The sequence below is a fragment of the Rhinolophus hipposideros genome, assembly GCF_964194185.1.
Source record: "Rhinolophus hipposideros genome assembly, chromosome: 26".
Classification (NCBI taxonomy): Eukaryota; Metazoa; Chordata; class Mammalia; order Chiroptera; family Rhinolophidae; genus Rhinolophus; species Rhinolophus hipposideros.
Window position 1 is genome coordinate 1263672 of NC_138072.1, and position 24278 is coordinate 1287949.

A 24278-nucleotide genomic window follows, 5' to 3' on the forward strand; every position below is an offset into this window, starting at 1 on the left:
TACAAGTGAAGGAGCCGGGCACTGCAGGGCGATGCAGTGTCCCAGAGCCGGACCAAACCCGGGCAGCAGCCCTACGGTGGGCACAGCTCCATCCCACTCAGAGCTGCTTTGGCCACGGGGGCGCCTACGGGTTAGGACTTTGGGTCACTGTCCCGCTCCCAGAGCTGTGCCTGGGGCCTAGCTGAGCGAAGGTCAGGGGTAACAGTTGACACCCTGGTGGGGGGTTGGTGGCCATGGGAGCAGCAATTCCAAGAATCGCCCTGCGGACTGTCGGACAGACCTGGGTCAGATGGATGCCGACAGGAGCCATGGGCAAGAGAAGGCCTCACACCCATGGCCTCACCCATGGTCAGTGGGTGTCCCCTGAGCTGCCGAGGTCCTCTTGGCGTGAGGGAACTCTGGCCAAGTTTCTGGCATCCAAGCCTGAGCGCTGTCAGTTGGGCTGTGCCAAGGGGCGGACAGCGGTGTTTTCTGGACCAGCCCTGTTCCTAGCGGGCAGTGATCTCCTGGGACATTGGACGAGCCCAGTAACGCCCCGCTTTCCAGGTTCCACTGGCCAAAGGACCCTTGTGACCACCGGGAACCCAGAACCCCAGGGCTCTAGAATTCCTCGGGTCCCAACAGCACGTCCTCTGGGTCGTGACTCAAGTTGACGTTGCAAAGAGCCTTGGTGCTCTGGCCTCAGGCCACGTGGCTGAGGGGAAAGGGGCGGAGGAGCAGCTGAGAGGGGCCTGGACCCCGTTGATGGGGCAGAGAAGGCAGCCCCCAGCAGCTGGTCTGCCCCACTCGGCGGAGAATGGGCTCGTGCAGAAAGACCCGGAGGCATCTGCTCCTCGTTCACAAGTCTGCTTTTATTCTAAAGGTTCTGCGGACACAGCTCCATGTACAGGCTCAGGAGCTGGCCGTGTCACTGTCCGGCCTTGGAAGCCGCTCTCTCAAGGCCTCCTGAGGCAGAAGCAGGACGTCTGGGTTCTGTCCAGCAGCTTCTCCCTGACTTCCACGATGTGGAAGGTCTGCGTGGCGAGGCAGCTGACCGCGGGGTCGGGATCGTCCCTCATGGACCACAGGGCTGGAACACAGAAACGGCGGTGCTTGCAGAGTGACACTGCCGGGCTGGCGGGGGGGCCCTGCCCGGGGCTCACCAGGGCGGCTGGCTGTGCAGAGAGGAACAGGCCAGTGCGGGGGACATGCCTCCTGGGGGGTCACATTGCCCAGTCACAGCAGGACGACGTACCTGCCACGGGCTCAGAGGCTCACGGGTCGCTTCTCCTGGTTCTGCGCACACGACCAACCCTTTCGATCCTCACCACCCGGGCCCCTCCCTGCCTCTGCCCTCCTCTTTCCCAGGGAACCACTATGAGTGAAGTTCTCTGACTTCAGAGAGCTGTGGCCGACAGGCAGCCAGCTCTTGGGGACCCGCGGTGGCAGGGCTGGCGTCGGGGCTGTGGTGCTTGAGCGAGGCAGAGAGAGGGAAGGGAGGGTGTGGGGAGGACGTGTCTCAGAAGGAGGGGTGCGAATATGGGGACCACAGCCCAGCAGCAGTGGGGATTCCAGGGGGCTGGGAACCCCCATGTGCCCTTACGTGAGACCGGCCGGGTATCCCTCCTACAACGTGTCCAAGGAGCTGCCCTGGCTGGTGAATGGTCTGGAGCTCAGCGGGAGTGCGTCGGGGGGGCATGGGGGCAGGAGGGCTCTAACCAGCACCCCACACCTGAGGGCCCTGGAGACCCGCCTATCTAATTCCTGTGTCCTGCGGATCACGTCCCTGGGCCCAGCTGCCCACTTTTTCTCTCTCGGGGCCTCTTCTACCAACACCAGCCCGTCTAAAAGTTGTAAGGACTTGGGGCCACTCACCTGTCTGTGCCTCCTCGATTTCACCGGCCTCATCGGTGTCTAGGGTTTGAATAATCTGGCCTGGGGGAGCACACAGCACCTCAGTAGCCCCACAGAGCACCAGGGGAACCCGGCAACACCTGCTCTTCTACCTCTTCCCAACCCCCACCAACCCCTCCCTTTGTCTGCCTTTCTCTCCCCACAACTGGCCGTGGCCACCAGCCTCAGGTCTGGACTTCCCCATGAAGTTGAAATGACTTCCTCTGCTTTCTGAAGGGTCCTCAGCAAACTGGGCTGAGGGAGAGGAGGCCCCCCTTTGCTCCAGAGATGCTTTTCCTTGGGGTGGGGTGAGGCAGGACCCCGGCTTCCCCACAGAGTACCACCCACGCCCCTGATGGTGGCCCTTCCAGGAAGGTTGACCCCACTCGAGCCAGGAGCTTCCTGCAGGGGAGGGAGCAGCTGGAGACAGCCCTCCAGCCCTCAGATCCGTGGTCCTCGGGCTGAGGACAGGGTAAGGACACAGTGGCTCCAAGGGAAAGCTGTACCTGCAAACCACACGGCTGCCTGGCGGATGGGGGCCTGTGGGCTCTTCAAGAGGCTCACGCACTGCTTCAGAAACCACAGGGCTTTCCCAGCCTCCTTCTCCAGCTGTGAGAAGAGGTGCCAAGTTCGGCCAATCCCCAGAAGCAGCAGGAAGACCACCAGACTGCCGTGTCCCCACGCTCCCGGCCAGGTGAGGAGGCTGGGGCTTACCAGGGCCCTGAGGATGGTCCACACGTCCTTCTCGGCAAAGACGACCTTGAGCCTGGACCAGCCCAGGATGGTGGCCTTGTGGCAGAGGGCTTGCCGGCAGTTCTGGGAGACAGAGGCATGGTGGGTGGAGTTATGGGAGCAGGGCTGGCTGCACACAGCCCTGGGGGGCCCCGGGTCCAGAGAAGGGTGGGCACTTCGAGGCAGTTTGGCGATGCCTACACCCCTTTCTCCCACTAATGAGAATTTTACAAAATCGCGGGTAAGTAATGTTCCCAGGGGCACTTCACTGAGACCCAGTGAGGTGACACTGTTCCCTCTCACCTCCCTCCCCCCAAAAACGGTCTCTCTGGAAACACATTTCCCCAAAGTCTTGATTACCCAACTGGGGTGCTCACTCCTCTAAGTCAGGGTTGGCTTTGTCTGGAATGACACTGCTGAGGTCACCGGGAGGGACCCCGGCCCACCCCACAAAGACAATGTCCCAAGCCAGTCGCTTGCTCAGCGTGTTGCTCACGGGGCTGTCAGAGGCCTGGCGGCTGACCTGGGAGCCCGTGTCCTGTCACAAAGAGCCAGCCACCCTCCAGGTGAAGCCTTTCACGTCACACCTGGGCCCATCCATTCCAGAACAGGACACTTCCAGCCCCGTCCACCCCCCACCACACTGCCCTGGGCGCCCGTCTCCATCCAGCGGCCAAAGAATGTGCAGGGACAGAGGGCCACTGATGCTGGGGACAGGGGACCCGGGAGACGGACTGGTGCCAGGCAGTGGGGTTTCCTCCTGGGCGTCTCCATGGCCACGGCGTCCCACTGTGTGGCGGTGGCCATGGCACAGAGCCGGGAGCTGGAGAAACTGGCATGAGCATCATCGGGTCACCACGAGCCTCTTACTGCAACTCTCCAAGGTTGGGGACAGGCGACGCCTCCCGACTGCTCCCCAGCCTGTCAGCGTGGGAACGGGGTCCGGAGACCAGCCACTCACCTGGGCCACGCTGGTGTCCCTATCCTGCAGGTGCAGCACCAGGAGGATGAGCGAGTTGAGGACCTGGTGCTTCAAGGGGAAGACGAGGGACCTTCTCTTGACCTTGGCTAAGATGGCCGCGTAGATCGCGAAGGCTGCCGAGCGCAGGTGTTCTGACTCCTGGGCGAGAAGACGTGTGGGGAGGACATGTCTGCCCCGGACGGGTAGCCCCCAGGCTCCAGCCCACTGACCACAGGCCTCCTCGGCCACATTCCCTTCCCCACATGTGATCTGCTTCGAGCATCAGAGCTGTCCCATTGCACCCCCTTGGCAATCCTCCTCCAGGAGGACATGAGCTGCAGCCCCCACAGAATGACACGGCAGTCGAGCTGGAAGGGCCTTTTGAGACCATTCCACCCGACTCCCTTCTCCTGCAGACGCGGGGCGAAGGGAAGCGAGCCCGCAGCACCCTGCACCTCCTCGAAGAAGTGCCCGAGTGTGAAGGTGAGCTGGACCAGGAACGAGGAGGACTGCTGCCAGGTGAGGTGCTCCACGAGACACTGCAGCACCAGGAACGTCTCCGTCACGATGTCACCGTCCAGGGAGAAGCAGCAGTTCAGCACGAAGGGCTGGAGGAGGCGGAGCTGTCTGCCCTGGGGAGTGACAGCTGCTCAGTGGTCAGGCCCCGGAGCTGCCCACCCAAGGAACGGTCTCGGGTTCCACCCCTCCCACCACAAGAGCGTGTGGTCACACAGGCGACCGCTTTTCCTGCTGGAGCCCACACTGGTCCAGTACATGGGTGGCAGCCAGAGGCAGCCGCCCAGGAGATGTCGTGTGTCCCCGTGGGAAAGAGATGCAGGAGGCCTCTCCTTCACTGCCCCCACCAGCCGTCCCTCTTCACTGCCCTTTCATCCTGGGGACAACAGCAATATCTGGAGACTCCAGGTCTGGGACCTGGAATCGGCTTGGCCTATTCTCTGAAATAACCCCCCTCTTTCCTCTCTTGGGAGGGAGACAGCACTGGTGGCCTCTGACCCCTGTCGTCAGTGGCCTGGCTTCATGGGGGTGAGCTCTGCCTAGAAGGGGACCCTGACCCTCTGGCTCTCTATCCCGTCCCCCGATTGACAGCACCTCCTGAGGGCTTGCCGTGGGCCTCCGGCCTGTCTCACCATGTTCCCGTGCTTTGCGAACGTCTCTACCACCTGCAGCAATAGCTTCACAGTGGTGGGGTCCTGACTGTGGAACCCGTCGGCCAGAACGTGGACGGTGTTGTCATCCACAATGGCTGCCACGTTTGGGCACTGGAGCAGCTGGCAAAGGAGATGAGAAAGACTCCCTCAGTGGCTTGGAACCCAGGTCCCCATGCGTTAGGAAGGAAACGTGCTCCGGGATGTGGAAGGATTGGTGAAGAGGCCGGAGCTTCATGCTGCCCCACGAATGTCTGCTCACCTCGGCCACGAACACCAGGGCCGTGAGGTAGCTGGTGCAGTCCAGTCCCTGGAGGGCACTGATGACAAAGCTGAAGATGGGCTGGTTGTGCCAGCAGTTCTTGGTGACCAGGGCCCTGCCCACGGGAGCACAGTGCTCAGGACCAGGCCTGGCCGCAGGGGAGGGCCGGCAGCGAGGGAGGGGTGGCCTCCGGCCAGGGACGCAGCACAGGCTCACCTGGCCAGCAGAGTGACCCCCTCATAGTGTCTGTCAGGACTGGTGAGCAGCTCCCAGCCCCCAAGTTTCTGGACGTGACACACGTGGTCCCCATACCCGGTGCTTCGCAGCAAGGTTTTCAGGGCCTCCACAGTGGAACTGGGGAGGGCAGACAGCAGACAGGAGGCCATCCCCAACCTCACCCCTACTACCACTGTGATCTTGTCCCCGCCTGCGACCTGCCTGGCTACCCAAACCTCCCTGAGAATCCGCTGCTGCGCGGACAGCCCTTGGAGACACAGACTAACATTTTACAACTGTGGCACCAAGGCCGAGAGCGCCGTGACCCAGCTGTGGTCCCCAAGGTGACCCAGGAAGCCAGCAGAAGGGTTGGGGACGCGTCCAGGGTTGTGGAGTTCATACACTGATTCTTTGGTATAGAATCTCTGCCTCAGCCTAGGAAGCCAGAATTAAAGAAACTGTGTTCCAAACAGTCTGCTGAGACTTGGGAAACGAGGTATGGGGAACACACTCCGTGTCTTGCAGGGGGGGAGAGGAGGGCGGTTGGAAGCAGGGGAGCAAATGGATATGGGTACTAAGCAGGTGGGCCCCAGCACAGGCCGAGCAGCTCTGGCCGAGGCCACAGGTACCTCACAGGGTCCATCCATTCGGTGACGTGCTGCTGGTCCTGGACACTGGCGGCGCCCCCTTCTACCACCAGAAAGGAGGTCTGGAAGAGCAGGGCCATGAGCAGCGAGGGGAACAGCGTCTGCACCTCCGTCCGCCGACTCGGCTCCAGCAGGAGCTCGTGGATGGCTCTGGTGGCCTGGGGGGGACATGGGGGCGTTGGGCTTCATCTTGACCTTGTGGGTCCTGCCAGCTGGGACCCTCGGCCCGCAATTCCCACGACCGCCTGGCCCAGAAAACCCATGCTGCCAGAACAACAGCAGGGTGACTTAGCATGAGCCAGGAAAATCAAGAGCCACTTCCAGACTGCTGGTACTTGAGAGTGTTCTCACCATCGTGGTGGTGGTTTGTTCTCTCACCATCCTTGAGTTAAGCTGGGGCTGGGGAGGTGGTGGTGTTTGTCTTCCCTAAGCCCACCCAGGGAGGACTGGGAGCTAGTTGTATGTCCCCACAAGGCATGGTCGTCTGGAAAACCCTCCCGCAGACCCCACCCCACGATTCTAAAATGTTCAACCAAACACTGCTATGAAAAGGGAGAGGCCAGAGAACTCAGCACAGCCTAGGACAGGGTTTCGGGGGGTTCCGCTGAGCCCCCAGCCCCTCTGTGGACTCTGACTTACGATCAACGCGGAGATCTCTCCTCCGTGGCCGGGCTCCAGCACCCTTGCTTTCTGGTGTGGCGTCAGCCTCTGCAGTAGGTGCTCCAGAATCAGTTGGTAGCCTCTAGGACAGGAGGCCAGGATCCCCCAGGGTGTGTGACTCCCCCTGCTGAGGCAGAACCCCATCAGCATGGTGACCCTGCACAGGCTCCACAATGCTTTTGGGGAGGGGTGCCAGGTTCCCTTCCCAGTGCCAATCAAAGCAAGGAGACCATCCAGATAAGACGGGAAACGGGAAGTGACAAGGAGCAGGTAGGTCAGTGAACACTGATTCTTAGAAAAAAATCATTAACCTTAACGAAGTGCCGGCCAGACTGACCGAGAGGCAGAGAGAAGACAGAAGGTACCAGCATCGGTAATGAAAGGGGATCATGGATGATTTTAAAGGGCAGTAAAGGGATACGATGGCCCAGTCCTTGCCCATAAATACGATGACTTAGGTGAATTGGACCAACTCCTTGAAAGTCACAAGCTACCAACACAGGCGGAGGAGGAAATAGGCACAGATACAGTCCCTTGAGTTTTGATGAAGTGAAAAGAGAACTCAACAGAGAAAGGCTGGTCTGTTGGGCGAATGGTGCTGGGACCTTCAGACGTCCACATGCAGAAGGTGCGCCTACACCCGTCCCTCACACCTCATAAAAACTAACTGCAAAGGAAACCGTGAACCTGAATACAAAACAAAAGTATAAACCTTCTAGAGGAAAACATGGGCGAACTGGTGACCTTAGACACACTCCACGCGAGAACGCAAAGATAAATTGGACGTCATCAAATTTGAAACTTTGGTTCTGCAAAAGACACTCGTAAGAGGATGAAAAGATAGTCCACAAACTAGGAAAGGCAACCCTGTAGAGCTGAGAACAGATCGGGGTTGTCGGGGGTCGGGGGTGACGGAAGGGGTTGGCTGGTGGGGAGGCAGCGTGAGAGAATTCTGGGGAGGGGTGGAAACACCTTGTATCTTGAATGTGGTTGGTGGTGAAGTTTACATCTGTACCCAGAAGAACAAAAGTAGGGTTAACTGTACAGCAAACGGGTGAATGTTGTTGCATATAAATTAAAAAATAAAAAGCTCAAAGAAGGACATGATCGCACCATACAGCCATACATACAATATTACGCAGCCATGAAAATTATGTTTACAAACGGGTTTTAACTTGGGGAAAATACTATGATGAAATGTTCAATGAAAAAAAAATGGGCAAATCAGTAAATACAGCGTAAGTTTGACTATCCTCTTTTTAAAACCATTCTTGAAATGTGGACACATTGTAAAATTATATCCAAGTGATAGCAGAGGTGGCCTTGGTGGGATTTTGTTTTTTGTGTGCTTTGTTTGCTTTTTCAAAATTTCACATGCTTTCCAAATTTTCTGCAATAAGCCCACACAACTGTTACAATCAGCTTACCCCAAATAAGCAAGGGCCTGACTTGTATTAAAAATTGGATGCATTTTAAGAATGAGCCAATTAGGAGCCTACGGGGGGCCTGTCATTGTGGAGGTGATGGAGCCTACCTGGGGGACAGGTCCTGCATCTTAAACAAGGTCAGGATGACCTCATCCGTGTAGGTCTGTGCCAGCAGGTGAAGGATCTGCTTCACGGTAGCCTGGGCTGTGGTCTCAGTGATGCTATATAAATTGTGGTAAATGTACTGGACAATCTCCGGCACCTGCAGGCGGGGAAAGAGAGAGTGAGGTTCTCTCTGGACGCTCAACCGCCGCTGAGCCCCAGTCCCATACCCGGCACCCACGTAAAGTGTGGGGCCCCCACACATGCATACCTGAAAGGAATATAATATTGTTTGTCAACTGACCTTGGAAAACAAATTTAAAGAAAGATCAACTATGTCTTAATTCTCCTGGGAACCAGCCCCACCGCTGACAGGAGAGTCTCTGCACTCCATCTCGTCTGTGTCAAAGCCTCGCACGTTTTCACATAGATGCGAGATACGTGTGCTTAGATCCTGCCCGTGCCACCTCCCACCGGAAGGAAGAAGGCACCCCAGACGTGACGTGTTGTCTGGACACAGGAGGGGTTCCTGGACCCGACTCTTCTTCCCTTCCTGGTGGAGACGGAAACTATGTGCTCACCCCTTCCCACGGAGGGGCTTTCCTCACAACTGCAAAAAGTCTCCTCATTTGACCTTTTCTCATCTGGGTGAGTGAAAGGATTCTGATTCCTTACACCCCAATCGGCAGGAAACAGAACCAGATCCAAGAACAGAACAAAGAGAAGAGTCCTGGCATTGCCTGGAGCCATCCAGTCTCTCCGAGCTGCTACCTTCCCGATGGCTGGCATCGAATACTTCAGGATCATCTCTAAAATCTTGGAAGCTGCACAGCTGTCGTTCCTCTTGGCACTGGTCATGGCCTCCATGGCGACCATTATCACATCTGCCCTCTCCTCGGGGGTCAGGTATTTCCTGAAGCACTGAGGGAAGAAGAGCAGCAGTCTGTGCCATGGTGGCACCCCACTCTGGGGTAGCCCAAAGCCTCTGGACTCCAAGCGACCAACCACCCGGGTCCCTGGCCCTCGCCTAGCCGCCATCCCATGGTGTGAAGCCAAGCCCCACACTGTCACCAGCTCTTAAGTCCCCAGGTAGGAGCAATGGTCCAGCCAACGCCACACAGAGGATGATGGAAAAGGCATTTCTATTTTGAATTTGGAATGCAGTGAGGTGGTCTCACTGGAAATGCGTTCGGGGGTGAGTTTCGAGCATCTCAAAGTAAGGTGACCAATGGTCTACATGAGAGGAACCTCGTGTCCCTGAATCCACACAGCCCTCGCAGCTCATTGACTCCAACAACACTGAGTCCCACCTCTGCCTGGCTCGGTCCTTGGGGGCCAGGAAAGGCCAGCAACCAGACGCCCCTGCCTCTGCCCTCAAGGAACTGACTGTCACCCCTCAAGGGCAAGTAATAGGGCAGTTAGATGCAGGGTGAGAACTGCTAGGAGGGGCCACCGAGGGCCCCTGGGGCTGGATTTGAAAGATTAGCAGTCTCCCTGAAGGAAGTACCTCCAAAGTCCACACCTGGTGGAAATGAGGGGAGAGTTCCAGGCAGAGGGAGCAGACTGTGAAGGTGAGAAGTGGAGAGGAGCTCAGTCTGGCTATGGTGTCCTGCAAGGGAGACCTAGGCCAGTGGGAAAGGGGGACGGAGACCAGATGAGGCAGGAGAGACTTGAGTAAGGGAAACCCTCGGGGGCGACGTGGCGTCTAGACAAAGTCTGAAGGGAGTGATATGTGGATACTTGGATTTTAGAAAGAATTCTGTGATTACAGCGTGGAAAATGGGGTGGCGGGGAGCATGCTGGGGCACGGGGACAGGGGATGGTCACCGCATCAGAACCGCCGTGGTGGGGCTGCAGAAGGTGGCTGGACTTGAGAGGTGACAGGTCAGAGGTGGAAAGGACAGACATGGACAGTGAGGGAGGGGTAAGGGCGCAGGCTGCTTCTTGGATTCCGGCTGCAGTGTCTGGAGTTGCCTGCATGTGTGGACACTGTATCTTAGACCAGCAATAGGCCTTCGCTGAATGAATGAAATTAAAGCGAGGCCGCAAACAGAGGCACACCAGCGTGATCTGTGGGTGGAGAATAGGGTTGGCTACACCTCTATTTTAAAAACTCTCAATGACCTCCAACTTTAATCGACACAAGGGCAGCAAAGGGCATGGCTCGTGCCTTTGGGGGCCTCCCCTGTGTGGGGGTTACTCCTCTGTGGTCCCAACCTGGCCCTTTCCTCCTGCAAACGTGCCCCATCCGGGCATCCCATGCACGGTGTGCAGCGAGGCTCACCATTGTGAGATCCTGGAGGTGGACAAACCACTCCCCGTGGAAATGCTTCTGCAACTCCTTCAGGATGAGCTCCGTGTTCTGTTTCATGCCTCCTATCCAAAAACAACAATTAGGCCAGGGCCTCGACAGGGAGAAGGGACACACCCTCTCGCACTGCCCCTCCAGACCAGAGAAGAAACAGGGCTCAGTGGGTGGACTAACGTTTCCCAATAGACAGTGCTCCCCAGCACGAGGCTGGTGGGTGGAGGGACACTGTGGCTTGGGGGAGGGGTGGGCTTTCCCCAGGCAGCTGTCGTTCCCACCCCCCTGCCAAGCAAACACCTTTATAGGAAGTGCCTCCTACTGAATCACAAAGCCAGGGGCTCTGGAACTCCCTTGGGGGGTACGTGTGAATCCCTCAGGCACCCCTGTAGGTGTGTGTGTGACTCTCTGTATCTTTGGTTTTTCCAGGGCAGAGAAAGTCCAGGTCAGCATTCTCCAGTTAGTTCCCTGGAAAGGATGCTCATTTCCGAGTCTTACATCCAGCAGTCGCAGTGGGACAGCTGGGAAATACTGAAGGCCAAAGTAACCTCAGGTGGCTGCGAGGTGGCTCCCCTTTTGTTCTAAGACTGTCCTCGAATCTCTTAAAAGAGGGCGTTAGACCAGCAATGGGTAGAGCCCCCCTCCACCCTCCCCCACTGGGGCCTGCCCCTGGCTGTGCTGCTGCTGATTCTGTTGGTCAGTGGGTCCCCCCAGCTGCAGCCACGTGGCCACCAGGCTCCTGTCACTCACTTCTTTGAAGCACCAGGACCTGGAACAAGTACAGCAGCCCCTCTGAAGCCCCCATGCAGATGTCGTTTTGGGGGTTCATGCAGAAAAGTCCTAAGGTACCCATGAGTTTCCCGCTGATAGAGAACTCCATCATGTGCTGCCAGGAAGGGGACACAGGTCACCTCCCCCGCATCCCGAAGGGAGCGTGTCCCCCTCACGGCCACCTGTCCCCCGCAACCACCACGCAGTCGTCTGACTGGAGGTGGCCCCTCACCTCAGCTCCTCCATACAAGGAGAACTCTTCCAAGTCAGCCCCCAGGGAAATGGGGCTGCCAGAGCCCCGAAACACGTCAGCCTGAGAGCGGGCCCAGCAAAGCTGCCTAGGCCAAGGTCCCCACGAGGCTGCGATGTGTCTGGCCAGTGGGAGCTCACTAGGCCCAGGGCAGAGCTCCACAGGAGCAGAGAGGGCACCAGGGCAGGACAAAAAGCGGCCGGCGCAGGCAGGTGCCCCTAGGCCCGCAGCCCCCACCCCACCCAGCACTCACCAACAGTTTGGGGAAATTGCAAATGAACCTCAACAAGTGGGCAATGGCGTCCAAGGCCCGGATCTGCTCCTGCATTTTCTCCGACATGGTTAACCAAGGCAGGATGATCTGGAAGGGAGAAAGAGACTCCCCAACACTGCCAGGGAAGGGGGCGGCCCTTTCCTTCCCTGTCCTGAGTCCACATCTCCTGCCCCTGACCTTGGCAAAGCAAGGCTGTGGCAGTGTCTGGCCTTCCCCTCTTCCCTTCTGAGCTCTTCCTACAGGAATGTTCAAAGACGGTGTTGCATTGGAGGTAGAATTGCACAGCAGGGGCGAGGAGGGGAGGGCAGGGTGGAGAGAAGGGTTCTCTTCACGGCTTAGCCACACAAACCCCTGCCTGCTGGCCAGGGCCACGGCTGAACTGCTCTCTGAATGAAGAGATTCAGAGCCATTCATCTCTGGAGATTAATAACAATACTTCCCGTGACCAGTATTCTGTGTATAACTCTCATCCTCCCAACAACTCTCGGGGGGCCATCTTAGTATTTCTGTGCAGGTTGAGATCGACCAGAGGGGTTTGCAAAGTGTGTCCCACCTTCCCGGATGGTGCCCTGAGGGCAGCCTGTCTGGAAGAGCACCAGGCCCTACTGTGGACATCCAGGAATTTGTGTCGTGGGGAGGCTTGAGACCTGGTGGCCTTGGGCTAAAAGACACCCAGACGACCCGACTGATGCTCTCCTCCGTCCGCAGAAACAGAAGGGACAGAGGATTCCAGCAGCCCTCACCTCGCAGCCAGACACTCACCTCCAGCACTTCCTGCAGCATGACCATGTTGGGGTCCAGACCGTCCATCACGAGAGCTTGTAACATGTCCTCTAAGGCCTGGGCTGTCTGAGGAGCGAGGACCCGAGGGGTGTAGAGGGATGGACAGCCACGGCCCCCCCCATGCCCACAGACTGCTCCGCAGGGGGAGGAGAGTGGGGCCACTGCAGCTCTGCTGCCACCACTCTGTGCTGGCCCTCGCGGCCCAAGACGAGCCTGAATTGTAGGCCAAACAGTGAAATGCAGGCGCTGGGTGGTTCTCCCCGACACACAGGCTCCAGGGACTGTCCCCACAAGACAGGCATTCTGTTAGATCAGGGAACTTCTATGTTAAAAACTGAAACGTTGTGGGAGGATTTGGCAGTGTACTGGTCTGTTATCCCACAGAATTGACAGGTTTTCTCACTGGCCTGTCACAGCTTATGACGGAGGCTGTCAGGCAACTGCAGAAGTGGGAGCCTGGATGAGAGAAGGACTCAGCGTGGGAGCGCGAGCCCCTCCCTGGGGAGACAGGTGGGGGTGGGGAAGGAGGGGTGAGATGGGGCGGGGAGGGCCTGGGAGCTGAGGGGACAGCAGGGGCCTCAGCAGACAACGTCCTGCCCTGGGGACCCCAGCAAGGGGCGAAAGTGGCCTCACCTGGAAGTAGAGACTGGCGCTGTCCTTCCAGTCCACACTGGGTGTGATGAGAGGCAGAGCAAAGACGCGGGAGATCCCCGCATTCACCAGGTCCAGCTTCTGGGACAAGCTGAAGGGCGGGGCCACCTGGCTGTGGGGAGGGGAGGGAGGAATGAGCAGAGGGCTCTGCAGGACACCTGAGCTGGGCTATGTTTCCAGGACACTGCGCTGGAAGCTTCCTGCTGCTGTCTGAGGCCCAGGAAGCAGTGGGGACCTGAGCCCCCAAGCCCTTTCCAGGGGCCTTCTCACCAGGGAAGGACAGCCCTGGCTGCCCGTGAGGCCTTCCCCACACTGATGTCCTAACGGGCTTCCAGCCGTGAAATTGGGGGACACCTCGGCACCCCGATGCTGGTACATGAGGTGGCAATGACAGGGCCTTGCCACCCACAGCCCAAACATCAAGTCCCCAAGCCGTGCCCTTCCTCCCAACCCCGATGCCCTCAGCGTTAGAGCCCCCGGGGCTCAGAGGAGGTGACAGCAGGGAGGAACCTCAGGCCGGCGATGCAGAGCAGGGCTTTCTGACGCAGGTTGCTGGTCAGCTGCTCACTGGCCTCTTCAAGGATCAACGTCTACAAGGGCCAGAGAGATACAGGAATTCCCCTCAGAGAGAGCGGTGGCCGCAGTCTGCAACCCGCCCCGCTCACCCCTGCAGGGCCTCCTCACCTCGATTTTCTTGGCCAGAAGGGTTTTGGGAAAGTAATCATCCATCGTGCCATTCGCCTGGGCATGGACGGCACCACTCAGGGTGTCCACCGCCCTCAGGAACTTCATCTTGTCCAGGTTGGACTAGGGCAGAACACACACGGCCGCCCTTAGCGCCTCCTGCAGGCTGCCCGTGGGACCCTCACCCCCAGCGCGGACCTGGCCTGACTTCCCCACGCAGTGTCCCGTCCCCTGGACTCTGGGGACAGGGGGGCTTGGGGTCTGTGAGGAAGATCCTCTCGCACAGACCTGTCTGGTGGCCTGGTCACCTGACCCTGCCCAGGTCAGGAGGCAGCAGCTGGCTGGATCCTGGGGGCCTCCGTGCCAGGGCGACCGTTCAAAACCCAAGGAAACGTGAGCTGTCATCTTTTTTCCCCTACTTTCTCCCTCAGACCTCAGCCCTCAAAACATTCCAGAGAATTTCCTTACCATTTCTCCATGTTCTAGAAATTCCAGGATGAACTGATAGGCTTCTCTCTCTGATTGGCGCAATCCTGCAAAGGGATGTTGTGGGAGGAGCTTGGCCAAGTCTCTCAGAAGGAGTAAGGAAGCAGACCCCCCCTGTCCTGCCCCAGCCCACTGCCAAGAAGGCTCAGAAACCCGCAGGGGCCTGGGCAGGGGGCTCCCCAGCTCCAGTGTGGGCCTATGTGGAAAGGCAGTTGAGGGAACTTAGTTAAGAGGTTTTCTACATGAGGCCAGGGATGGAAGACTGCAAAGAGAAAGAACTTGCAGCCACTCGCTGAGGCCACCAATTATTGGAGCTGTTTTAGGTGGGCTTTGACATTCCCGAATATGAATGGGCGTGAATCCCCAAATCAGCCGTGGAACCCCCCTTGTCAAGGGGGCCCTTCCTGAGCAGAGACCCAGGTGTCGACACAGAGGCTGGGATGAGGCTGAGAGTAGAGCCTGTCCACCCCAAGGGGCATCAGGAGGGGAGGAAGCAAGAGGGTGGAGATGGTGGCAGTGCTGGGACCCAGAGCGACACGGGCCACCAGGCCTGCGTTCAGGCGATTTCACGTCTCCCTGCAGAGGAGCGCCCTGGGGTGGGGCTTGAAGCCACAGCTGCCACAGTTAAACAGCAAACCGCCAAGTTCAAAGCTCAGCTCTTCCACTTTATTAGCTCTGTGACCTGCAGCAAATTGAAGTCTCAGCTATTTCCCGTCTGTGCCATGGGGAAGAGGACAGTACCTATTACTGTCGTGAGGATTAGCTAGGTCAGTGCGTGTCAGGAGCAAGCCTGGGCCCATTATATCCCCCTCATTTCAATTCCGTCACCTTCACAGGGGCCTGATTATCCCAGTATCTATTACTGTTCTGAGGCTCAAATGAATTCCTTATGAGAAACCTCGGAGGATTGCTGGCACACAGTGGGAAATTACTCGGTTCCTTCTGGGCATACAGTCAGTGAACACACCTGCTATGTAAAAGGCCCCTCAGCTTACAGACAGTCGACACACCAAGCGGTTCCTTCTCAGAAACTACCTACTGTCACGTGCCCTTCTAAAGGATATCTTTTTGCATTTGCTCATATAGGTTACACATACAGGAGGTCAGAGAGTCTCAGGCACAGGTTTGAGTGGTTTTGAAGAGGAGCAAACCATACGGATATCTAGGGAAAGAGCATTCTAGGCCAAAGGAACAGCAGATGCAAGGCCCTGAGGCAGGACCGTTCTGGACGCTCGTGGACCAGCACGGAGGCCTGCCTGGCTGGAGTGGGGGGAGCACGAAAAGTGGTGGGAGATGAAAGCAGAGCAGCAATGGGGCGGCCTTGCGAGGCCTGTGGTAAGGATGTGGCTTTTGTTCTGAATGGGATGGGAGCCCTGGGTAGGTTGTGAGTGAAAGGGAGGCATGGGCTGACCTTCGTTTCACAAGATCGCTCTGGCTGTTCCACTGAGAATTGATGGGGGTGTAGTGGGGGGGTCGTGCCACAACAATCCAGGGACAGATGACGGCGACCCACACTAGGGAAGGTAGGAGCAAGGGAACAGATTCTATGTCTATGCTGAGGGCAGCACCAGACGGGCTAGAGGTGAGTCCGAGAGAAAGACAGAAAGCAAGACTTGGAGTCTGAGAAACCGAGGGTGGAGTTGCATTGAGATGGGGTCAGGTTTGAGGTTCAGAGTCAAGTTAAACGTGAGACGTCTGCTAAGCATCTGAGTGGAAAAGCCACAGGCAGTTGGGTTTAAGAGCCTAGACCAGGGCTGGGCTCTGCAAGGTTGACCCTGATTGGGAATTGTTGGTACACAAGAGGCGCTCATTAGCTCTGCTCTGGCTGCTGAACAGCGGTCAGCTGGGTTTAACTCGGGTTTAACTCCGAGCCCAGACAATGCCCTGGTCCTTAGCCAGCTCCAGGATTCTCATGGAGCCAGGTCTGAAAAGGGACAGGTATGCACCTGCGAGAACTGTGAAGGGGCAGCCAGAACTGGGTGGGCTCATGCCCGCCATGTGACATCTCGAGCTCAGGCTGGGCCATCGTCACTACCTCGGAGCCGTGGCTGTGAGTTGCCCCCCGGCAGGCCCACTGCTCACCTGTCAGGTTAGGCTGCCAAGATGCACGCTCAATGGACTGGGCAGAGACTGCTCTGCTTGACTTGTGGCTCCTGTGGTATGGATTCATGTGTACACGCAGGGCAGTGGTCCGCAGCTTGCGGTGATGAGGGGCCAGGCAAGATGCAGGAAACAGGCCCTGGTCACGTGCAAGGAAAGGACTGGGCTGAGCAGTGCCAGCTTCCCTATCGCAACCCCTAGGAAGACAGGGGACCCTCTGAAGGGCCCTGCGTTACCCCGACTTCCCAGGAGTCTCCCATTCAGGGCTCTCCCCGTGTGGGGGACATTTGAGACTCAGAGCAGCCCCCCCAGGTCAAGATGTGAATCCCTCTGCCTCTGGGAGTCTTGCTGCTGAGGTCCTAAGGCCTCCCGTACCCACCCCCCGAATGGTAACCCCAGTCTGCCCTGTGGGAGGGGAGCTAGGAGCCCCCGGATGTCGGCCCCTCCAGACACAGCCCCCTGCCTGTGCCCGACTCGCCCTCACTGCTTTGCACTTGGGGTCCCCAGAAGGCAGCACCCCCGAGAAGCACCTCGTGGGGGGACCCCATCCCTCTTCGTTTGTCCCCCTTCTTCTGAGCTGGTCTCAGCCTGTCCGGTGGCTGGGGAGCTGCCCCCGTAGGCCGGCTGTCCCCTGGGAACCTAACGCGTCATGTGAACGACTCACCAAGTGCCCCAATATCTACAGTTCACTTAGACCGACGATGCCCAGGTCTGAGATCAGCCCAGCGCCTCCCGGGACCGCCGCTGGCTCCTCTCCCTCCCAGCCCTCCTCCGCCCAGCAGGCCCCTGGAGCCACGAGGGCCCCGGTCCCCAGGGCTGAGCACGCGGGCAGGGCCAGGGCCCCTCTACCTGACGCGGGCGCCTGCCGTCGTCGCACTCCGGGGACCCGGCTCCAGGGGGCGCTGTGGCCGGGGGCCTGGGGCGGCCCCTGCAGGCGGCCTGGCGGTGACCAGGTGGGCGCGCCTCCCGGCTCCCCTGGTCCCTGGGGACACCCCCACACCGCCCAAGGAAGCGCCCCGCTTGTGCAGCTTTGGGGAAAGGGCCGTTTCTCACCAGGGCCTCCTGTGGGCAGCAGCTCCCGCCGGCTGACCTGGGGTCCCAGCCACACACATCACTGACCCCCGCCTAGCCCGGCCAGGCAGGAGCCAGACCTGATGCCGCCAGTCTCCTGGCCTTGGGGAAGCGACGCCCAGAGCCCAGCTCCTTGGGCCTGGGGGCTGCGGGGCGTTGGTGTGGGGTGTGCCCGTTTGCACCCACCAGGGAAGCAGACAGCTGAGAGCCCCCTCCCACCCCATCCAGCCCACTCGTGCCCGAGGACCCGGGGGGACCGGCGAGAGGCCAGGCAACTCCGCCACCCTGGGGAGCACCCTCAGGGCTGGGCAGAGCTTCTTGGCACAAGAGAACCCCTCACCGGCAGCAAGGCCGATCACAAACAGCTTTATTGAAGTATTTGGCGGAAGAACCCACGGGTGCAGCCCCTGACGCCGAGGCCGCAGCCACTGCAACAGCACCAGGCATCACATGGGACCAATAAGTTAATACAAAGGACACTCAGGTGTGGGGGTGCTCAGCAGCCTCCCAGCTCAGCCCCTGGAGGACACTGGGGAAGGGGCTCAGAGACAAACAACAAGAACAGCATCCAAAGGAGGACATTCGATCGTGCAGGTGCCCCCCCCCATCCCTCAGGCCACCTGGGCTCTTCCCTCGGCGGCCTCATGCAGCCACAACACCGCTCTGTCCAGGAGGGAGAAGGACCAGGCACCAAGTTCTTGGAGCCTTCAGCTGTATTCCTAGGCGCTGCCAAGTCCAGGGAACGTGAGAGGAAGGGCTCTGCGGGGACCGCACGGGACCCCAGCGCTCCTGGCTCCGCTCCTGGCTCTGCTCCGCCTCCGCTGAGTGGCTGTCTCCTTGAAGCAGGGTCCCCACCTGGGTTTAACCAGCAGCAAAGGCCCAGGGATGAGAACCCGTGGACCACCTGATGGTCTTACTCAGCACAGGCAGCTGAAGTCACGGCAGCTGGGACAACTGGTTAGCGCTCTTCAGGGTGGGTACTCCCGTCTGTATTTCAAGGAACCCCAGTCTCAGAGCAGAGGCATGGCTGGGGGAGGGGGGAAGGAGGGGAAGCAGGAGTCGTGAGCTCGCCCCTGCCTCTGAGAACGAGCCACAAAAGTGGTGCCTTTCCAAAATGTTTGTAAGGTGTCGGTTTTTAGGACGATGATGAAAAGAGGTAAGAAGGAGTAATGGCGCTGCAGGTTCTCACGATGCCCAGAGAAGGTGGTCAAAAGGTGAGCTGTTCTCCAGCCACCAGCACCACAGGCGGCCCCCAGCCTGGGCCTCTTGATGCTTCAAAACTGGGGAAGCCTTCAGGTCAAGGCTCAGAGGTCAGAGATGTTGGGAGCCCACAGGGCCCGGAGAGTGGAGATGGGGGCCCCCGACAGGATTCACGCGTCGGGGAGACCGTACTCCAACGCACACTGGCCTTTACCCCACGATGGCGTGTGCATCACAGAGCACATGGTAAAGGGGGATGGAGGCTCCGAGCCCGGGCACCCCTGCGGTGCCCAGAGGGCTGGCAAACGAGCGTGCTGTGGCCAGCCTCCAGCTGCAGTGGGACAGGAGGCCGGGCTGTTCTCCAGGCCAGTTCTCAGAGCCGGAGGGCGGAGCGTTTGAGGACCTGACCTGGCCCTTTCTGCCTCCTGCTTCCACTACCACGTGTCTTGCATAAGGAGACAAACACTGTCCCTCAGGCCAGGCCCCGGTCCAACACGCCAGCCTCCGAGGAATAAAGCATTATCATATTACAGGGATTTTGAGGACAAATGACAAATATAAATCCTCAAACCAGGACTTCTCAACAAAAACTGGTATAAAAAAAAAAATCTCAGCTCCAGGTCATCGACCTGCGATGGGAGCAAGGGAGCTGCAGAAGGCACTCAAGGGGGGCGCTCTGAGCCCCCACCCCGCTAGGAAACAGTCTTTTCCGGCAGCCGAGCCACAGCCTGGGGGCACAGGGTACACCTGGCCTTGGTTACACCTGGCTGATGATCTCGCCATTTTCAGGTACAAAGACTTGCACAGGGGCCCCCTCGGGCGATCTCCGGAGCACACACACAGTGGGCACCTGCCAGGGTCAGGGAGAGAGGAGAGGTGGGTGAGCAGACTGGGCAGAACCGTCCAGACCACCAGCCCAGGTGTACCACCCTTGTCCCTTAAGGATGCCGACCAGTGGCAGCCCCGGCCCAGCCACTCAGCCTCTGCCTCTCCAGGAGGCCATGTGTCCCCCAGGGATCACCCTTCATCCACTTTCCACTCCAGCTCTCTATGGGGTGTGGAGTCACCCTGACCTCCTCCGCCCGTCCCGAGCTCACTTCTCACCACCCTCCCTGTCTGGCAGGTTGGGATGGGCTGGGCCTAGGCCAAGGACAGGTCCGAGCTCGCAGGAAGGAAAAGCACATCAGCTGGAGGGTGCGGCCGGGAGTGGGGCCAGGAAGCTGCCAGGCCCAGATGCCCGCTGCGACTCTGAGAAGTGGGGTGGGGGCAGCATGCAGCTGGGGAGTCTAGGCTCTCACAGAAGCAGCCTGTTGGTGACTGGTGGAGCACTCCCCCTACAGAGCCCTCCATACCAGGGAGACACAAAAACGGGCTCATCCACGTGTCTTCCCCACTTCCAGGATGGAGAAACTGGCCTGTGGAACCCAGGTGGCCACCCCTGCGTCATGTCAGGGCTCTCTGTCCTACAACCTAGTACGCCAACACCACTCACCCAGTACTTGCTCGCATTCCTGTAATCATTTTACACATATTCACTCATGGAGGTTCCTACCCACCCGTGACAAAAGTACTCCCATTCTACAGCGAGGAAGAGAGGCTCAGGAGTTAACCCACTTGCCCAGTCATGTCACTTGCAGGGAGCAGGGCTGAGAGCCGCACTCGGACAGTCTACCGTAGGCTCTGTGCACTTAACCCCTATGCCACCCTGCTTTTCAGCTTGGCAGCACGGAAGGCTGGCAGCTGCCTCGGGGAGGCCACAGGCATAGGCAAACACTTTCCCAGCCTCTCCCTCTGTCCTGGGCCTTGAAGTCAGGAAATTGGGGGGTGCTTCAACGTGGATTGGACTTTTCATGAGGAATAGAGGCTTGTCTGTTTGGGGGATCAACTGGGGAGCCCTTAAAAAGAAAGGTGTCAGCCCTCCCGGAGGACCATCTCCTCCAGTGTACACAGGCAAAGCTAGGAGGTGCCCCAGGTGAGTCAGGGGCGCTTTCAGAGCCAAGAGGGAATGCTTTGGTGGCCTTTCTTCGCAGCTGGGGATCTCCTGGCCACCAGATTGCTGCTATGACATCTCTCCTCTTGGACCTGCCAGGCTGGCAGCCCCTCCACAGCGGGGAGGGCCTGCGACACTCACCTGCGTCTGGGGCCCCAGGACCCGTCCCGGGGGCAGGCTGCGCACGCGGAAGGCCCCGTGGCGGTCCAGCGAGTGGGGGCGCGCGCTGCGCCTGCGGGCGCGCTCGTGCCACGACTGCAGCTCCTGGGTCACCGCCGCCCTGCAGAGTGCGCGGCCGGCGGGGCTGTCCTTGAGGGATGGCGTGCGCGCCGGGCGGCCGCGGGGACGCAAGTGCTGCTGCAGCTGCTGGAGCTGCTGGAGCCGCAGGGCCAGTCCCTCGTCCTCGTGGGCCATCAGGTCCAGCTCCCCCGGCGGCAGGCAGCCCTCGGCCACCAGCACGTACCGCGCAGCCGGGAAGGGCCCGGCGGGCAGCAGCAGGGCTGGGTGGGGGACGGCTGGGCCCCAGGCCCCACGGTGGCCCGGCAGCGCGGTCGGGGACAGCGGCCGCAGAGCGCAGATGTCCGGGCTGCTGCTCCCCGGCGAAGTGGCGTGCGACACGCTGGAGCCGTCGGAGCCGCTGTCCTCCGAGCAGGAGTTGGGAGTGTGGGGCGGCCGTGGGGGGCCGGCCGGGGTCCAGCAGGAGCTGGGCACAGTCACCGTGTAGTGCGTGGGCCTGCGGCGGGGCCCCGCCCGGAAGGAGTCCGTCCTGCGGAGAGCATGAAGGCAGACGTCCTGAGCCTGGGGCTGGGGGCAGACACCCCCCTGGCCTAGCGCTCAACACGTCTCTCCCCCCAGCGCACAGCCTTCTGCTCCACTCACGTTTCTGGTTTGTATCCAGTGTGCTACACCGGGGTCCCCTCTCCTCAGCCACTTTAGGGACCCTTTGTTCAGTGGTATTTCATCCACAGAACCTGGTCAGGCAGACACTGTCAGGTGTCTAAGCTGAACGTGGCACCGAGGGAGCACACGTGCTCTACAGTCCAAGGACAGAGGCCTCAGGAGAAGCCAGCCTTTAATCTTGGACTTCCCGACCCCAGAACCCTGAGACAATCATTTCTCTCATCCAAGCCACCCCGTCGGTTGTGTTTTATGGCAGAGCTAGCAGAGTAACGCAGGGTGGCGTTCCCAAGGGCACCAGCCCAGGCCCCGCGGGGCTGAAATCCAGCTCTCACTGTGCTGACACACAGGGGGCATGGGGCCATGTCTGTCCAGAGGGTACACCTTTTACTAACTGGAGCGAAGGCACTGTTTGCAAAAGGCCCTGGCGGTACGTAAAGCCTAAAACTCATCCCTGACGTGAGGGGTTGTCCCTGGCTGCGCACGTCTCGGGCTGCCTGACAAGCAAACTTACACTGATGGAGGAATCCCCCGGGGCCTGCTGGGCCCAGGGCATTTTGTGGTGTCGCTAACACCTGTCATAACGCTGTCACTTAAACTGGTACCAAGCAGCAGGGCGCTTGGAACGTAGCAGGCAATTGACTCATTATTTGTGGATTCTGTCTTTGCAAATTCTCCCACAGCTAGATCCATTTGTAATGTCGAAATCGGCACATGTGGCACTTTTGTGGTCATTTGGGGACATGCACAGAATGGTGAAAAATTGGAGCTGCCCAGCAGGCCCGTTCCCAGCTGAGACTGAACAAGGTGACCCTCTGACTGCTTGTTTCAGCTCAGTGTCAACGAGCGGCCTTTCCACTCTATCCAGTGCCCGCTAGTTTGTTTGTTTGTTTTTATTTGTTTTTGCCATTTTGTGCTTTTCTTGGGTGACTTCACTGCTTTAAACGGCCCCAAGCAAAGTGCTGAGGAAGGATGTGCCGGCTTCGTGGACAGAATACCTACTGGATGAGCTCCGTCCGGACATGACTGCAATGTTAACGGGTCAAGGACATATATTAAATACGACGACGGTAACCAGAAACTCGTAAAAGAGGCTAGATATTGATCAGCTGACAAAAATGTGAGCTGAAGCTCTCAGGAACCTAGCACTAACTTCCCCGGGATGAATGGCTGGATCCGCGAATTCCAATGTGTGTGGTGACTTCGCAGGTCATAAAATGACTGCAAATAATAAGTCGACTGTACACGTCAGTGTCCAATAACCAGCAGTTGCAGAAAACTGAACGTCTCCCAGCACAGACATGCTGTCGAGGACACTTGTGCAAAAAGACAAAACTGGGGTCTTTGGAAGAAAACTGGCTTCACGAACGACTGGCCCCGGGCCTTGCTGGCCGTGACACAGCCTGTACTGAGAGGTGCCCCAAGAAGGCACCGGCCACACGTCACCCACCTCTATCCTAGGGGCCACCGCCCTCCAATGTAAGCTCCCGACAGCGGGTCCCCGCCCCCCTGCATCTTGGGAGTGGCCCATCTTTTACCTCAGAGACTGCGATAGTCCCCTCCTCCCCTGCGTCTCAGGGGTCGCGGGGGCACTGGTGCGGCCCTGCCGCTGTCCCGGGACACTGCGGATGGGAACCACGTGGTAGGGGGCGGGCTCCAGCAGACACAGGCTGGAGGCTTTGAGCCCATCCTGCGGCATGGTGGCTGAGCTGCTGCAAAAGGGGTGGTGACAGGTCAGCGGCAGGAATGCTTCCATGTGAGGGTTCATGTCATGCACAGGAATGGGGCACGGTAGAAGGGGCCCCAAGCTCCCAGCACCACACAGCTAAGGAGGGGGACAGTCTCCCAGGCTGGCTCTGCTGTGCTCCCAGCAGTCTCCCTGCTCCTGGCCCCCCCTTCCTCCCCGCCCTGACCTGCCCCGCCCTGACCTGCTCTCACTGTCGGGGTCAGAAGACTTCCTGGGCTTCTCATACGGGTGGTCCAGGCTGGTCTCCTTCCAGGGGCTATTCTGGATGGGGGCACGGTCCAGGCCCCCAGTCTCAGCTCCTGCTGGCTGCAGCCCCTCGAGGCTCTGGGGCGGGAGGGGCAGCGACTCTGAGGGAGGTTTTGGCACCTGGACATTCTCTGCAGGAGTAAAACACCTGTGAGGGCAGTGGCTGGGCAACGGGCTCACCTCTTCCTGCCACGGTTGCTTGTCCCACTGTGCTAGACCGAGATGCGAGAAAAGGATCTCCTCGCCTTTAAATCTAAGCCCTCCATCACAGCCCCCTTCCAGAAGCCTTGAGATTTACGCTCCTTGGCTCACAGTACTCCACCTTCCAACCTTTGGTCCTGGTGCCATGTTGGCAGCAAACCCTTTGTTTACCTATGTGTCCTGTTCACACAGTTCCCATGTACGCTATTTCCTTACTGGCCTGGGCACTCCCTGGGCAGGACTGCACACCTTGGTTACCTTGACCCCCTGCATCCTTAGGGTTTATAAACAGGATTCTTAATCTATGGACTTAGATTTCCTGCTACCCTCTTCTCAGAAAGGGCAATGACTGTGCCCAGATAGCTCTGTGGCTCTGACAGGTGTGTATGGAAATCAAGTCCCAGGACAGAGGCGGGGACACCTGGGCTTGCCTAGAATTCACCCTTCCTTTCCCTGCCCAAATGATTAAGTGTTTAGAATGCAAAGGGTCAGCACGTCCCCACTCCCACGGAGCACGTGTGAGGCAGAGAAACATCAGCTAAGAGTGGCACCACCTCCACTCACTCACTCCAAGCTC

The 24278-nt window shown here is 59.0% G+C and overlaps 2 protein-coding genes across 5 annotated transcripts in view; both read right to left on the reverse strand.

Annotated features, from left to right (window-relative positions):
* On the reverse strand, nucleotides 1–17867 carry LOC308493232 (uncharacterized protein; the record flags this gene model as incomplete). Its single annotated transcript, XM_081039176.1, is given in 22 exon segments — nucleotides 1–2481; nucleotides 2587–2985; nucleotides 3056–3142; nucleotides 3244–3311; nucleotides 3475–3681; nucleotides 3684–4211; nucleotides 4825–5108; nucleotides 5210–5491; nucleotides 5839–6014; nucleotides 6496–6598; nucleotides 8051–8205; nucleotides 8817–8966; nucleotides 10330–10421; nucleotides 11101–11236; nucleotides 11354–11434; nucleotides 11625–11732; nucleotides 12408–12494; nucleotides 13062–13191; nucleotides 13590–13669; nucleotides 13764–13886; nucleotides 17199–17439; nucleotides 17761–17867. Coding segments are annotated over 22 exon segments (3792 nt in total). The 3' UTR covers nucleotides 1–2313.
* The window catches only part of INAVA (innate immunity activator), a 17722-nt gene continuing 11209 nt past the window's right edge, over nucleotides 17766–24278 (reverse strand). For 3 of the 4 annotated variants that reach the window (XM_081038965.1, XM_081038966.1, XM_081038968.1), the window contains exons 7-10: nucleotides 23436–23631; nucleotides 23046–23219; nucleotides 20752–21376; nucleotides 17766–19470 (exon numbers count right to left, since the gene is read on the reverse strand). In XM_081038965.1, the coding sequence (XP_080895091.1) occupies nucleotides 19378–19470; nucleotides 20752–21376; nucleotides 23046–23219; nucleotides 23436–23631 (1088 nt within the window). In that variant the 3' untranslated portion in view covers nucleotides 17766–19377. The remainder of the gene's footprint in view (nucleotides 19471–20751; nucleotides 21377–23045; nucleotides 23220–23435; nucleotides 23632–24278) is intronic. The other variant, XM_081038967.1, reaches the window with a different exon arrangement.